Here is a 16,420-nt window from a genome sequence, read left to right on the forward strand (position 1 = left end):
ACTTATAGGCAACCTAATAGTCGACATATACAATAGTAAATTATAAATGTGTATTATTTGTTAATAAGTGGCCCATCATATAATCCACAAATTGCCTTGGAGTTTATGCTATAGCCAAGACTTAATCAACCGCCCCACTTCGCTTCTCTCCTCTTCTCTTCTCTTTTCTTCAACTACCCAGAAATATAAAATTTTAACTCTTATAGCCTGCTTATATCATATTATTTATATTTGCTTTTAGACCGATTGCGGCGGGAGCAAAAATTATATCAGTGAATTCGTATTCGAATGAAGTTTTCAATTATATAATTTTTTCTCCGGCCGCAGTTGGTCTCGTTGGTTAAATTTATGGTCAAAGTTAGACCTCGGGAAACGCGGGCGCAATATATTTTGAAACGGAGGAAGTATATTATTATCTGAACCAAACGGCTCTTATTCTGGCTGCATGCATGCAGCGTGCAGCTGGTTGGTTACATATCATGCGTACTTATAAGGTTGCGCATGCACTTAACACTGTAACACCAGCTGAATCTAACTTGGGACGGACGGATAGTATATATGATGCGAAGATGGATGCTGATCAGCTGTTAATGACCCTGCAGTTGCGCCTGATCTGGGTGGGGGTTCCAGGGGGCGGGCTTAGCTTGGACATCTTGATGATCGCCGTCACGAAGTCGGACGCGAAGAGCGCCGGGTTGATGACATACCGGCTCACCAGCGCGTCCTGGGAGCCCCCGTTGAAGAGCTCCTGGTCGGAGTTGAGCAGGCCGCGCTTGGCGACCAGGTTGCTGTAGTAGGCGTTGTCGAAGGCGAGCGGCGTCTGCACGTCGAGCGGCGCCAGGTTGGTATCGCCGTTGGGGGCCTGGGCGGGGCAGGTACGCTTGCGCAGCGTGGCGAACACCGGGTCGATGTTGGTGCCGTTGTAGATGTGGTCGCGGAAGTTGATGCACTGCGAGTAGCCGATGGTGTGCGCGCCGGACAGCGCCGTCATGTCCCGTGGGCTCAGCTGGTGCTTGTTGAACGCAGCGATGAGCTGGTCCAGGCTATAGTCAGGCGTCGGGATGTCGCTGTTCGCCGCATTCAGGCTGGCCGTCGTTGAGTCCCGCTGGCCGAGCGGCACGGGCCAGCTGGGCCCGCCTAGCTGGAGGAACAACCCGTACGTATACCGATCGATCCAAGCATTGTCAGTAACCAGAAAACTGCATGCAGTGCACGTGCCCACTGTCATTGATTGTATGTACGTACCAGAACCACGCCGTCCCGTGCCGCGACGGCGATGATGTCGGCGCAGGAGACGACGCCAGGGCAGACCAGCTCCACGTTCTTCTTGATCTCGTCGATCACGTCGAAGCCCCGCACCGAATTCATGTTGGGAAGGGCCGTCTTCTCGCCCACGAAGCTACCCTTGTCATCCAAGAGAATGGACCCATCACAGCCCTATACATGTAACAAAATTTCACCATTAATCCCGACCTGACCTTCGCCGTATATGATTGTAAATCAGTCGACATAACTATGTTCGCTTATGAATTTAGTGTAATTACTTGAACAAAGCAGTCATGGAAGTGGAGCCTAAGGAGGGAGGCCCCCATTCGGCGCTCGACGAGGATTGCCTTGGTCACTGTGGAGCGCACGATGAGTTCCAGCGTCGGGCAGGTCTTGGCGTAGAACGACGGCGACAGCTGACCATACGCGGAAGAGGAGAGGAGGAACAGGGCAAGCAAGCAATGCCATGCCCTACAGGTAGAGCTGGAAGCCATGGCTCAAGTTTATCTAGCTACGTACTACGTAGGCTCAGTCTGTTCTTCACTGTAAGTAGATTGCTAGCTCACTCGCTCTACATTACTGTGGTGGGCACGAGCCACCTATTTATAATGCCAGTATTGTTCGTTCGGTTGCATGAGATGCATGTAGAATTGTGAAAGTTAGGCCGGTACGTACGGGGTTGTGGAAAAGTATGACAAGTTCCACGTGGTTGCTTTCTCTAGTTGACTAATTAACAGCAACGCATCTCTACTTAGTTGACAAGTTCCACGTGGTTCCATCTTTGCTCAAATGTCACTAGCAATAGCATTTCGAGAATATATAAATAATATAAAACTGTTAGCGCGCTGGTTGCCGATCTCTATGGATAAAGATCATATCCAGCCAGCTAATTGGTATCATGTCTTCCCATGTCCCATGCTCTGTAGGGTTGTTTCATAAAGTTCTTTTTAATGACATCTTAAACTGATAAGATTAATGTTTTGATCATAAATAAATAAACACCGAGGAGCAGAGAAGGATGTGAGCCATTATGTGAGTAAACCCATGTCTACCTTGAATTAACAGTTAACAATCATGGGATAACTGAATTTGCAACACAAGCTTACCTCCCTGCCTGCCTTGTTATGTTTTGAAAGAAATGCTATTTTTAAAAGCTAGCTCCAATTCCTGATATAAATAGTCATGCATATTTTTCAATTCAAACTCAAAGATTGCTATGGATACAAACAGGAGCATGGAGAATATCGAATCAGCTCCAAAAGGCGGGAGAGAAACACCAGACTCCCTCATCACTCAATTCAAATAATTGGGTTGAGAAAATGACTTGCATCACAGGTAAACATTTGGTGCATTTATTTTTTTGGTGACAAATCTTTGGTGCAAACTTGAATTATTTCCACTTGTTGGTAAACCTTTGGTCCATGGAGACTAATGTGGTGAATGTGTGGTAGACCTGTTGCTCGTTAACTAACTTGTGGGGATGGTCATTTTCCTCTAGCGGGGATGCTCTCATGCATACTCCACTTGAACGAATTGTTAGGCCTTTATCTACTTCATTGACAATGGAAGGTTCCATCGGTAGCGGTGGCGCCAACCGACCACTATGCATGCCTACACTAGACTATGCGTCTATGATCCACAAGGGTAGTACATTCAACATGTTCTCATGTGCTGACATCAGGCCCACATGGGCCAAATGGAGGTGGTGGGAGGGGGGGGAGCGGGCATCGGTGACCGAGTGGAGGAGGGGCTACGAAGGAGGATGCCAAGCAACAATCTCACACACTTTTTTTAAAGACATCAGGAGAATTGCCATGATTCCATTGAAGATGAAATGGCCAACAACTAGGTACAAAGATGGTCATGGACCAGAAACAAAGGAAAAAAAACAAAATTACCTCAGAATCTGAGTTTTTCTCATAGCCTCCTCAACGGCCCAAGGCTAGCCTATCTGAATCAACCTAGATCGAACGGAATTGGGTAGTCGACTAGCTTCCAGGTTGTCGCCTCTTCTCTAATTCCAACAATTGACACTACCATTGGGAGTTCCTTATGCTGGAAAATTCTTCTATTCTGCTCTAACCATATTTCCCAATAAAATTTTTTATCACAAGTGCCTTGACTCTTTTAGCAGAGTGGCCCTCAGACCTCAGACTAAGTTGAGAAAACCATTCCACAAAAGGGTCATCCAAGCTCCAATTTGTAGGAGAGAATGAAGGGAGGTTGGAGAAGGTGGAGAACGCCTCCCTGATTTGCCTGGACAAAGAGCAATATGCAAGGATGTGTCTGGCTGTTTCAAGGTTTCACATGCAAAGAGGCAAAAATAATTGTTCTCCCAGCCTCTCAATGTCAATTAGTTTAGAGTAAGAATCTTGCTCTGTAAGGTCATCAAATGAAAGATTTTGCACTTTGCAGGTGCCCAACACTTCTAGATGAAAATATTGAAGTTGATCATCCCTTCGAATGTGAATCTGTATGCTGAGCTAGCTGAATAAATTCCATTCTCTGTTAACTTCCAATAGATTGTGTCACACATTCCCTGTGTAATAATAGTGGACGAAACCATAGCAGCCAAGTCGATGAGCTCCTAAATCATGCCATCATGCCAAGAATAGCTATTGGAATGCACCCAGTTGTCGCACTGAAGTGCGTCAGCAACTGATCTTCCTTTGTGTGCAGATGTCTTGAATAGGATGTTGTGCGACGCCATACCATGCAGTGAAGCACCCTTCCAAAATAATGTAGTTCCAACATCACTAATTGTTACTTTAGTTGTTGCCGCAAAGATCACGAAATAATCATCATCACAGGGATTTTGAGAGGCCAGGTTTGGCAAGTTCGATGCCGTCCATCGGAGCCATAACCACCGGAGACACAATGCTCGACATTAACTAAAGAAGAAAAGACATTGGTATTGACCTATTTGGTTGCAATGTTTTATGTTACAAAGTTTACAGACGAAGAGTTATGGTACAAAATAGGGTCCTGGTGTCTACACTCAACATCTTTCTTGTTATCTCTGCTATGTATATCAGCCCAAGGGCTATGTGGTACTCTGGTTTTACATTACATCCTGACATGTGATTTTGGGGTATCTCATCAAGTACCGTGTGTGCTATCTACTGATTCGGGGGTAGAACAGTGCATCACATCAGATTTGGATCCTATCGGAACCGGGTCATTACAAGATGGTACCAGAGCACATGTTGAAGTAGGTCATGACCCTGTGAATGAAACAATCCATTGAAAATTTATCTCTCGAAAATATTATTTTAGAAAGGAAATATATATATATATATATATATATATATATATATTTCACTACAACTCATCTTTCTGGGTTTAAAAAAAATCCACTTACCTCCCAGTACTTAGACTATACCCATTTCACTTTGTCCGTATTGGAGAAGTGCATTATTTCACCTCGAGAAGGAGAAGACATTGCACAACAAGTGAGCACTTCAGATCTACAAGGACTACAATACGCATTTGGAAGGAGTGAAATAGGAGTATTGAAAACTCTTGATACTCTGAGGAATTCTTAGATTCAAATAACCTTTGTGAGCTATCATATTTATGGCATTGTTGACAACAACAAATAAAGCCTATTTACAAAAATATGTTGTTTGTATGGGCATCTTTCTCCCATTCTCTCAAAAACCCCTAAATTCTAAACCCTAAATCCAGCTCATGTTCTTCAAAAAAATTGTGATCACATAGGGTCAACGCTACTACCGTGATCTCTCACGCCAGCCAGTGCAGCTCTTCAAAGTCCATCTACCACACCATATCACAGCCTTACAACATCCTAATTAGATCTGGGTAGATGATTCTCTACGGTTGACCGGCCGAGCCGCACGTCGGTGGCACACCCAATACATGCACTAGCCTTGGCCCACCCATCCCTCTATCTCTCCTGCATCACATCCATATCATCATCGTTTCATCTTCCCGAGCAAACCCCCTACTCTCCTTGCTAAGCGCCTTCTCCCTACTTTTCAAGGTTAGTGGGTGCAACCCAGCCCCTCGTCTCCTTGGAGCACGTCCCCTCCTCTCTTTTCCACAACCCCGGCTCCCAAGCACCCGTGCCACTACCCCACAGAGGCGCTGTGAGGCCGAACAAGGGCGCTCATTCAAAAGGGATCGCCTGCGGCTATTGCGAGCTTCGCGAGGGGATGGCAGTGCTGAAAGCATCGACATGGTCTGGTGTGGCTACCGGTTGCATGTGTGTAGGGCGGTGGTGCGTTGGCATCCACAGATTTTGTAGTAGGCGATGACAAATGCTACAACCCGCAACGTCGACATTGGCACTAGTGACTCTGGCGATTGAGATGCAAGCGGATAGCGGAAAAAGCTAGGACCACGCCTAGTTGATGCTGCAACCATGCTTGGCGATGCTGTGACCCTCGCATGCATAGGCTATGTAGCAGTGCTCCGACGTGCTAAAAAGTTGCAACCAATGTACTAAAAAGTTGCAACTGATGTCCGATCATGCTGGAAGCATTAATTGGCCATGCTAGAATCGTCGGAGGAAGAAGGTGCAACATGAGGGGGTGGGTGGGCATGCTGGATCCTCTAGGAAAAAAGTGGCAACTATTGTTAGTGTATGTTGGACAGGGCGTCCATCGCGCGGTGCCAACGAGGCTAGGTGTTGCAAGCGGCGATGAGTGGGAGGTGTTTTATTGTGACCAGTTATGTCGTATGCCGGAACCATGGTGTCGAGGTGCTAGAACCAGCATGTAGAGACGCTGGAATTGTGATAGGAGATGCTTCACCGACGGAGTGAAACCTGCACCGCCACTACAAATGCTGGAATTGGCTGCACTAGATGCTGGAATTGAAAATTTTGATTGCTAACTAAGACCCAGGCTATCACGCTCGTCGGATGGTGTAACCAGGGGAGCCAGATGCTGGGACTAGTGGTGCCAGATGCTAGAACCGACTGCCGTAGCTATGAGCATGGTGAAGGACAGCGAGGATGCTGCAGCCATGACGATGTTGGTGTTGTGACGGCGGTGACGAGGTACTTGCGAGCAGAGATGCCGCTTTGCTGGGGGATCTGCGTTTTCTGAAGGAGCCTCCCTGATTCTTGGAGCGGGTGTCGGGGAAGGCACGTCATCAGGGTACTGCGAGAAGCATCAGGGGAGTAGTGACCTTGATGGTGGGCCCTGATTTTTTTTGCATCGAATGTTGCATCCGTTGCTTTGTTAGGACATGGGCGAAGGACATCCAGTTGTGCGGGCGGTGGGGAGGGGAGGTGGGAGATCAAAATAGTGTGGTTGCAATTTTTCCAATCGGATGGGTGAAGGTGGACCAGCCAAAAGTTTGGGCCGGTCGACTGGTGCCTGTTAGAGCATCTAGAACCAGAGTTGGCAAATCGGCCCCCTAAATGTCAGTGGACGTGTCCGGACGTGACCCAGACAACGCGAGACAACCCTCATATGTCATGCTAGTCAACCACACTTCTCACATCAAAATCCTCAAATCCATGCATGTCGATCATACACATGAATATGACACATAAATAAAATTTGTTCATGGAGAAAATACATAGTTCACATAAAAATTGTTTTTAATTGCACGATTAAACAATAAACTATTAGGTTTCCATTGTGGGTCCACATATGCTCAACAAGATCAGTGAGTAGTTGCAAGTGCACCTCTTCATCTCAAAGAGTCTGATGCATCTGCTTAAAGTAGTCCTTATAGAGCAGCCTTCCCCCGGCGACCCTATCCTAGTTCAAAACTCTTCTTCCTTTGATCAAACCCTTGAAGATCAGAATATGTTCCACCTCCCTATCCATTTACTCTTGGGTGCTGATGATCGGCATCATCTCAACATCTTTGTCAGACTCCAACGAATCGAAGAATTCCGTTTGCATTAATTTATTATGCTCCTTGTTTTCATACTCCTCGTCCGAAGAACCCACCGAAACCATTGTTTTCCCTACAAAGTAATTTAAAAAACTACTCGGACAGTTCAATGAACACACAGATGGCAAGGTGCAGTCCAAAAATAGCTGGACATACAGCAACGACGTCCAGGCGGCGAGATTGGCGGGAAGGAGTTTTATGGCGGTGGTGGCAACACTGAGGGGTAAGGACAACGACAGAGCTAGGGGGGGGGGGGGGGGGGGGGGGGGGGGGCTGACACTGAAGTGGGAGAAGAGAGAAGAGAAAAATGACTCGTTTGGAAGGTCAGGGGATGGTGAATTTTATGGTGAGTCCTATCTATCGGATCCGATGTGATGGACATGCTCGGAGCCCCGGACGCGTCCGAACCTCCTCATATCCGCCCCAGATATGGGCTGGCTATGGGGGCGTCAGTCAACCCAAACATATAGGCTCGTTTGAGGAGCCTCACCGGGTCACGATTTTGTGACTGGTCACCAAGCTTTCTTTTTTATTCTGATTTTTTCCGTCAGTGGCTGGAAACTATTGTTTTCCCAAAATCTCGGCAATCCTATCTTTTTTCGCCCTATTTTTCTAATTAATCTTTTGACATTTAATATATTCTGATTAACACATTTTACGTAAACAAGGTGCTTCCTGTTTGAGTGATTGTACCGTCTTCTTACCTCTGAAAGGTTCTCAAATCAAGAATTGAACATGCGGCATGAAGTTGGTAGGTCGTGCAGTCTACCTCTAAGACATGTGCTTCGTTGAGGCATTTGGCTCATATGAAGCCTATTTGACATGGCTTACGTGGTTTAAATTAAAATAATTAAGGCGGTAACAAGTTTTCCTGGGGCCGAGAAGAAACCCCCTGCCTATCATTGACCGGGCCGTCCATCCGGATGTACAGAAGGTGTCTAAGAAACCCGTTTGTAGATGCTCTTACTGCCCTTAGATGTGCATGCATGTTGTGCATTGGTGCCATCTATCTGCCCTTAGATGTGCATGCATGTTGTGCATTGGTGCCATCTATCCGCCCTTAGATGTGCGTGTGTGTTGTGCGTTGGTGCCAGCTAGGACCGGCAGGTTGTATCCATCTACAATGCTCACGTCGTAGAAGTTGTTGTGGCTGCCGTCCTGTTAAGCTTCATGCACTAGCAACATAACCAAAAGTTTGATCTGATGAAAAAGCTAAACAATCCATATATACACTTTAACACTTTCTCTCACGTATAATGCGGGAACTCAAGATCTTAGCCACTGATACCATGTTAAACTTTATGCAGTAGACAACACCCTCGAGCATGAACTCCACCAGCGTCTGTGGCGGCGTCACGTCCCAGCCAGCGCAGTCTAACTCCCGGGTGGCATCCTCGGTGCAGCCAGCCTCACTTGCCAGACCGGTAATGCTAGACGCACGGACGGGTCAATTACAGGTTTTATGGGATAGTAGACGTGTACGATCGGGATTGGAGAAGAGGGAGCATGGGCCCCATCCCCGCTGAAAATCAGGGGTGGAGAGAGATTAGTTTAGAAGAAAATCACGTAAAAGTCCGTAATAGGCCCGTGAGTCTAGGATTATCGGATAGCGACGCGAGTGCGATGCACCTTGCTGCAGCACCAAATATGTGGGCGCAATCCTTGCTTTCCCAGCGTTCAACAGGATGACCAGTGCAAGATTCGCCCCAGCATCATCGAGATTATGAATCAATGAAGTGCATGCTCGAACACCATTTCAGCTCCTTTTTTCTCTCTCCCCAAAGAGCACATCCATGTGTTTGCCGTCATCCCATCCCGTACGCAGTACGATATGTACATGTGCATAGTCCATAATTCTAGAGTAACAAGGACAAGGTACCAGGTACATATCCTTCTTCAATTAAAGTCCTTGTGTACGTGTGGTGCTCGAACCGGCGTTCGGAACATCGCCGTTGCCCACATGCTGCCTCATCTTCCAATCTCAATTACTTCGATCTCAAGTACTGTTGAATATTATCTTTGTTTAGTTAGTAGAAGTGTGCCACACTTATGTTCTATTTTATGGACTACAGTTTGTCCATTATTTGGACTTATCCATCTGTACTGTTGGAGCTGCTCAGTGGTGTTGATGTAAGCTGTAAAGACATTCTGTCGATTTCTGAATTATATATTTACAATACAAATCTTAAGGGTCACATACAACCGCTTCACCGGAAGAAGAACGTTTGTGTAACTCTCATGGGCCGTATAGAACCCTTAGATGTTACATAAAAGGCCGTATACCCTGTTTCCATTGTACTACTGTTTGCATATATCGGCAACTTGGGAGATTACATGATGGAGGTAAGTTACAATCTTGAAGGTGGAGGATTACCTCTGAAACCTAGCCCCGGGTATATATTATCTGGACCAAACGACTCTTATTCTTTTCAAACGGAGTGGGGGACAAAGGTTCTGGAAGCGGGATGGGGCAGGGGATGGGTGGGACGGATGTGTCGGAGTACAACATGGCAGGTGTCCAAACTCTCCCGAACCTCCCACAAATTTTATTCCGGTTTAGGGGAATTCGGACGTCCGGACGGGTCGGTCGACGTTTGATGCATGGAGTGGATGAAAGAAAGTTTATGAACTACGCCATCTTGTCATTTAGACATGTTTTGATGTATAGCGTTTGAGTTGCCCTTAGAGCAACGCTCATACCCAGGAAGGTACAAGCATGAAAAAGGGCACAGAAGCCATTACAGCGCATCATCTCTTCACTACGCCAAATCAGCGCACACCTGCATCCTGTCACCGATGTCCAACCTCGAGGTCTCAGAAATACCCCAGTGCCATGGAATTGTAGGCACATGTTGATATTCGTGCTTGTTTCAATATTGGCAGTTTTCTTGGGAAGAGACTGTAACCTTTTAAGTACGAGTTTGTGCTTTGTTAGGAAAGAAGGAATGTCTTTCTTTAGGCAAATATAGGAATGAGGCGAACAGCTTGTGATACGTACTCCCTTCATCTTAGAGGGTGCTTGGATCCAAGGGACTATTTTTAGTCTGACTAAAAATAGTCTCTTTTAAAGGCTAAAGTTCGAAGCACCCCTGACTAAAGAAAGGCTAGGACTAGTCTTGAGGCTAAAATTTTTTAGTCATAGGAAATCTGCTAAAATATGTATTAGCCCTCTCTCTCCCCATTTAATGCCTCTCCTTTCACACATGCGAGTTTTGGATTGGAGGGTTTGGAGGATAATAAATGCTCAATAACTTGATTTTAGTCTCTTTAGTACTCCCTCCGGTCCTTTTTACTCTGCACATTGGTTTTGCCGAAAGTCAAACTTTGTTAAGTTTGACCAAATTTATATTAAAAATTATTAACATCTATAATATCTAATAAATATAATATGAAAATATATTTCAAGATAAATCTAAAGATATTGGTGTTGTTATGTGAATGTTTATAATTTTTTATATAAACCTGGTCAAAGTTGAATGAGATTGACTTCGGACAAACCTAATATGCAGAGTAAAAAGGACCGGAGGGAGTATTTGAATCCAAGCATAGATGAGGCTAGCAAGTTTTAGTCCCACTACTTTTAATCATGGGACTAAAACGTATTCAAGCACCCTCTTAATTTACAAGCCTTGCACGTGTATCTAGGTCGCCAATTTAACTTATATAAAATAAAGTGTTTAACATAAAAATTATATCATTAGAAAATAAAATATCTAAAGTTTGTAACAATATATTTTTTGTAATGCATGCCTCTTATTAAGTTGGTCAAATTAGCGACCTAGGTACACGTGCAAGACTTGTAAACTGAGATAGGGGGAGTAACATCACTTGACATATCATCTATTTTGCTTAAATATATATGTGTAATGTTACCACTCCCCACTATGTGTAGCCTTTACTACGCAGCCAGACACGCATCACGGAGAGCCTGCCAACACGCTGACCAATGCTCCATTTATCGCCCTAGACGACAAAGTATATGGTCTGCTCGTCCACAAGAGGAAGAACGGCCACCAAAACGGAGGGGGCTCCGCTTGAACCACATGATGCAATTTCAGAGATCAATGGAGGCGACGAACACCAATCAAGAGTGTAAACCCACATGCGTTGACCTCCTCTTACATGTGCACCACACACATCAACCTGCTCCACACACAAAACTCTTAAGGGCCGCTCATCGGAGGAACAATTTTTACAACCTAAACCCGCACGATGTCGATAGTTTAGGGGCCGTACACAACCCTTGAATGTTGCATAAAAGACCATAGTATAGCCTGTTTCCATTAGAGTACTATTTGCTTATATACGGGCAACTTGGGAGATTACATGATGAAGGTATCTTACAATCCTGGAGGTGGCGGATCACCTCTGAACCCCAGCCCCAGGTATATATTATCTGAACCAAACGGCTCTTATTCTCTTATTCTGCCATGCATGCATGCATGCTAGTACGTGTATATATATATATATATATGATGAGACGATGGATCAGCTAGCTGTTGACCACCCTGCAGTTGCGTCTAATCTGGGTGGGGGTTCCGCTGGGCGGGCGGAGGCTCCCCATCTTGATCATGGCCGTCACGAAGTCGGACTCGAAGAGCTTCGGGTTGGCGGCGTACTGGCGCACCAGCGCGTCCTGGGAGCCGCCGCCGAAGAGCAACTGGTCGGCGCTCAGCAGGCCGCGCTTGGCTACCAGGTTGTGGTAGTAGGCATTGTCGAATACGAGCTGCGTCTGCACGTCTAACGGCGCGAGATTGCTGTCGCCGTTAGGGGCCTGGGCGGGGCAGGAGCGCTTGCGCAGCGTTGCGAACGCCGGGTCGATGTCGGTGCCGTTGTAGATGTGGTCGCGGAAGTTGACGCACTGCGAGAAGCCAATGGTGTGCGCGCCCAACAGCGCAGTCAGGTCCCGCGGGCTCAGGTTCTTCTTGGCGAACGAGGCGATGAGCACGTCGAGGCTTAAGCTGGTCACCGAGAGGTCGCTGTTGGCCTCATTCAGGTTGGCCGTCGTCGAGTCCCGCTGGCCGAGCGGCACCTTCCAGCTGGGCCCGCCTAGCTGCAGGAAATGGCGTACGGATCAATTCAAACGTTGTCACTCGTCAGTAACCAGAAAAGTGCAGTGTACGTACCAGAAACACGCCGTCCCTGGCTGCGAGGGCGGTGATGTCGGCGCAGGAGACGACGCCAGGGCAGACCAGCTCCACGTTCTTCTTGATCTCGTCGATCACCTCGTAGCCCCTCACCGTATTCCCGTTCGGAGGGGCGGTCTTCTCGCCCACGAAGTTACCCATGTCATCCAAGAGAATGGACCCGTCACAGCCCTATACATATATAACAAAAATCCACCATTAATCCTGACCTTCTCCGCGAAAAGAAAATTAATACTATATGATTGTAAATCAATCGACGTAACTATATTCGCTTAAGGGGTTAATTTAGTTACTTGAACAAAGCAGTCATGGAAGTAGAGCCTGAGGAGAGACGCCCCCATTCGCCGATCGGCGAGGAGTGCCTTGGTCATGGTGGAGCGCACGACCAGTTCCAGCCTAGGGCAGGTCTTCGCATAGAACGACGGCGAGAGCTGCCCGTAGGCCGCCGAGGAGAGGAGGAGGAGAGCAAGCAAGCAATGCCATGTCCTACAGCTAGAGCTGGAAGCCATGGCGCAAATTTGTCTAGTACGTAGACTCAATGTGTTCTTCACTGTAGGCAGGATTGCTAGCTCAGTGGCTGTGCATAACTGTGGCGAGCAGGAGTCACCTATTTATAATACTCCCCCGTTTTTTAGTCTGTATATAATATTTGATCAAAGTCAAACTTTATTAACTTTGACTAAATTTATAGAAAAAATATCAAGATTCATAATATGAAATAAATATTGTTAGATGCATCATGAAATTGATTTTCATACCATATAGATTTATTATTGTAGATGTTGATTTTTGTTTTTTACAAAGTTGATCAAACTTTGTAAAGTTTGACTTTGATCAGATCTTATGGCAGACTAAAAAGAAACGAAGAAAGTACTAGTATTGTTCTTTTGGTTGCATTAGATGCATGTAGAATGGTCAAAAGTTAGGTCCGTATGGGCTGTGGAAAAGTATGACAAGTTCCACGTGGTTTCTTTCTCTTGTTGACTAATTAACAGCAACGCATCTCTACTTAGGTGCCAAAAAACTGTTCCATCTTTGCTCAAATGTCACTTGCAAATAGCATTTCGAGTATAAATAAATAATATAAAACTGTTGGTGCGCTGGTTGCCGATCTCTATGGATAACTAGATGATGCCCCACAGGTTGTTGCGGGAATGTTTGCAATATTTCAATAAGATTTTGATTATATGAAACATGAATTCTTGAAACAATAGTTTCTAAAAGTATATAAGAATTAAATGTAAATAGCATAAAAAATGGAATTTTACATGCATGCATGTCGTAGTGGATTTTTAATATGCATAGTTGCATGTTGAGGTGGGCCTTTTCTTATGCATGTTGAATGATGAGGTGGCATACTTGCATGTTGAGAGAAATATCTTAATGGGGACTAGATATTTAGATATAGAAGATGACCATATTCAACTAGCTAACTGAAATTATGTCGTCACGTGACATATACGTGGTAAACAATCGAAACTACTCCACAAAAAATTGAAATTATGTCTTCCAATGTATCATGCTCTGTAGGGTTGTTTCGTGAACTTCTTTTTAATGATATCTGATGGGACATGGGGACGGAGAAGGATGTAAGCCGCAATGTGAGTAAGCCCATGTAGAACTAACAGTCATTGGATAAGAGAATTGCAACACAAGCTTACCTCCATCCCTGCCTTGTTATTTTTGTTGAGAAATGTTAATTTTAAAAGCTAGCTCCAATATCTAATATGAATAGTCATGTATGTTTAATTTAATTCAAACTTAAAGATTGCTTTGCATGCAAGCAGTAGTATAGAGAATATCAAAGGAGCTTCAAAAAGCTGGAGAGAAAGACCAGACACCCACAAAACGAGCCACTCCCTCATCACTCAATTCAAATCATTGGGTCGAGAAAATGACTTGCATCACAGGTAAACATTTGGTGCATTGGCATTTTTGGAAAAAATCTTTGGTTCAAAGTTGAATCGATTAGACCTTAGCATCCACTTTTTGGTAAACCTTTGGTGCATGACTAATGTGGTGAATGGGCAGTGGACCTATCGCTCGTGGACCAACCTGCTGGGATGGTCATCTTCCTCTGATGGGGATGCTCTCAGGCGTAGACTACATGAATGAATTGTCAGCCTAAACAAATAGAGTCGGTTTAAGGAGCCCGATTGGGCCATAATTTTGTGACCGATCATTGACCGAGTCGCTCACTCAGATGTAAAAGAGACTTTTGAGGAACCCGGATGTAGATGCTCTTACCACCCTTAGATGTGCACGTGACCACGTGTGTTGTGCATTGGTGCCATCTAGGACCTGCAGGTTGTATCCATCCACAAGGCTCACGTCCTAGAAGTCGTTGTGTGGCCGCCACCCTCGAGCATGAACTCCGCCAGCATCTCTGGCGTCGTCCCGTCCTGGCCAGCGCACTCCAGTATGCCGGTGCCGCAGTCGCCCCCATGGCGCACGCCAATTTCCTGGTGGGTTCCTCGGGTCAGCCAGCTTGACTAGCTAGACAGATATAGGATGTGGGCTCAATCCTCTCCTTTCCCCAGGATGACCAGTGGAAGATTCGCCCCAGCATCATCGAGATCATGAATCACTCAAGTGCATGCACGAACACATGTCAGCTTTTTGTTTTACTCCACTACAAATCTTGACATCAATCAGATTTTTGACCATCACAAAGCGAATGTTTTTCATAACAAATTATGTTCACCGTGGATATGATAAGTTTAGTTGGCAAACATAGCAAATCCGTCTCAGTTTATTTTTGGCGAGAAAATTGCCAAGCTTGCAAATTAAATTTGTCATCATTGCTCCAATATAAGTTGGCATAAAAAACATGAGATTTATCATAGGTAGAAAACTGACATTAGATTTTTAGCGTTTCTATTTTATTTTTTTTTGCTCCCCGAAGAGCACATCCATGTGCTTGGCGTCATTCCATCCCTACGCTATATACATGTGCATAGTCGTCTGGGTGTGGAAGTGGATTTTTCCTAACCAGTTACCCGCACAAGCTGTATCCTGGCCCTCCATCTAGGGTCAAGTCCAATCAACCTGCCCCACTGCGTTGTCAGCCATGCAGTGTACTTCCCCGTCATATTCACATGCATGCTGCGGCCCATCTAGCAAAGTTATTTCATATTTCTAACAAAGTGCAGACCCACTATTTAGAAAATTCTTCAGCCCTGATTCTGTTTTTTGGCACTTTAGAATAAAAATGAAAAGTTCTTCACTGTTTAAAGCAAAAGTTTTTTTAAAAAGTGTTTCAAATGTATCCAAGACTGTACTTGTTTTAAAGGGCTTGGTGTCACGAGTTCAAATATGTAAAAAGTTTTGAAAATGACTTTTTGGTTCTGAAGATATGTACCATCTATTTGTCAAAAGAAAATGAAAAGGATGGGAGTTAGAGGAGAGAGGGAAGCTAATGTAGGCCATGCATGTGTCAGGAAGAGAGAGAGAATCCACGCACATGCAAAGGCGCGCATCTGCAATTCCGCATGGACTAGCAATGCCACCGATTTGCGTTGTGCGTCTAAGGGCATCTCCAGCCGCGCCCCCAAGATGGCCTCCCCAGACATTTTTTCGCGTCGGTGTTGAAAAACGGCCCAGTCGCGTTCCTAGGAGCCCGATTTTCGTCGGCTTGGGCCGAAAACAGCGCCGGTGGACCCAGGCCGAACCCGGCGCGCAGGGGGGCGCCCCGAGGCGCCGGGGCGAACTATTTTGGCGCGAAACAGCCGCGGGCCCGCCGCGTCAGCGACTCTACCCTCTTCTTGCCCCTTCGTCGTCTTCATCGTCTCGTTTCCCGCGGCGAATCAATGCCAAAGCTGCCGCGCTGCCGCGCCGGTCAGCCTGCGCCATTGATGCCTCACGGGCGGCGCAGTAAAGGCCGGATGACGCGCGTCCCTCGCCCGCCACACGTGCTCACGGCGGCTCGCACACGGGGCAGCGCCTCGGGCTATATAAGACGCGCCCCAGCGCACTCGGCGACTCGTACTCTCTCGCCGTCGTCGTTCCTCCCTCTCCTCTCTCTCGCCGTCTCCAGCACCCATGGCCGAGCGCTTCCCAGGCGACGGCGCGGCGGCGAACGGCTTCGGCCGCCGCCATCTCCACGAGAACGAGACTCGCCTCCTTTTCAAGGC

General features: G+C 46.2%; 2 protein-coding genes across 2 annotated transcripts; both read right to left on the reverse strand.

The window, feature by feature from the left end:
* Nucleotides 1-245: 245 nt before the first annotated feature.
* Nucleotides 246-1,820, reverse strand: LOC125515785 (peroxidase 70-like). The gene is made up of 3 exons (XM_048681285.1): nt 1,545-1,820; nt 1,246-1,437; nt 246-1,141 (listed from the first exon to the last, which is right to left on the reverse strand). Exons 1-3 carry the CDS (start codon nt 1,758-1,760, stop codon nt 581-583), a joined length of 969 nt encoding a protein of 322 aa, XP_048537242.1. The 5' UTR covers nt 1,761-1,820; the 3' UTR covers nt 246-580.
* A 9,621-nt stretch (nt 1,821-11,441) lies between these two features.
* On the reverse strand, nt 11,442-12,854 carry LOC125516016 (peroxidase 70-like). The gene is made up of 3 exons (XM_048681500.1): nt 12,581-12,854; nt 12,267-12,458; nt 11,442-12,193 (listed from the first exon to the last, which is right to left on the reverse strand). Exons 1-3 carry the CDS (start codon nt 12,794-12,796, stop codon nt 11,633-11,635), a joined length of 969 nt encoding a protein of 322 aa, XP_048537457.1. The 5' UTR covers nt 12,797-12,854; the 3' UTR covers nt 11,442-11,632.
* Between the last annotated feature and the right edge of the window lie 3,566 nt (nt 12,855-16,420).

The sequence above is a fragment of the Triticum urartu genome, chromosome 6 (genome assembly GCF_003073215.2).
Source record: "Triticum urartu cultivar G1812 chromosome 6, Tu2.1, whole genome shotgun sequence".
NCBI lineage: Eukaryota > Viridiplantae > Streptophyta > Magnoliopsida > Poales > Poaceae > Triticum > Triticum urartu.

What these genes read in the sequence shown, in the direction of transcription:
- LOC125515785 (XM_048681285.1), bottom strand. Translation starts at nt 1,760, where the DNA reads ATGGCTTCCAGCTCTACCTGTAGGGCATGGCATTGCTTGCTTGCCCTG. An exon ending in TCCATGACTGCTTTGTTCAA is followed by an intron (nt 1,438 to 1,544) that starts GTAATTACACTA and finishes TTACATGTATAG; the next exon opens with GGCTGTGATGGGTCCATTCT. An exon ending in CACGGGACGGCGTGGTTCTG is followed by an intron (nt 1,142 to 1,245) that starts GTACGTACATAC and finishes TTGTTCCTCCAG; the next exon opens with CTAGGCGGGCCCAGCTGGCC.
- LOC125516016 (XM_048681500.1), bottom strand. Translation starts at nt 12,796, where the DNA reads ATGGCTTCCAGCTCTAGCTGTAGGACATGGCATTGCTTGCTTGCTCTC. An exon ending in TCCATGACTGCTTTGTTCAA is followed by an intron (nt 12,459 to 12,580) that starts GTAACTAAATTA and finishes ATATATGTATAG; the next exon opens with GGCTGTGACGGGTCCATTCT. An exon ending in CCAGGGACGGCGTGTTTCTG is followed by an intron (nt 12,194 to 12,266) that starts GTACGTACACTG and finishes CATTTCCTGCAG; the next exon opens with CTAGGCGGGCCCAGCTGGAA.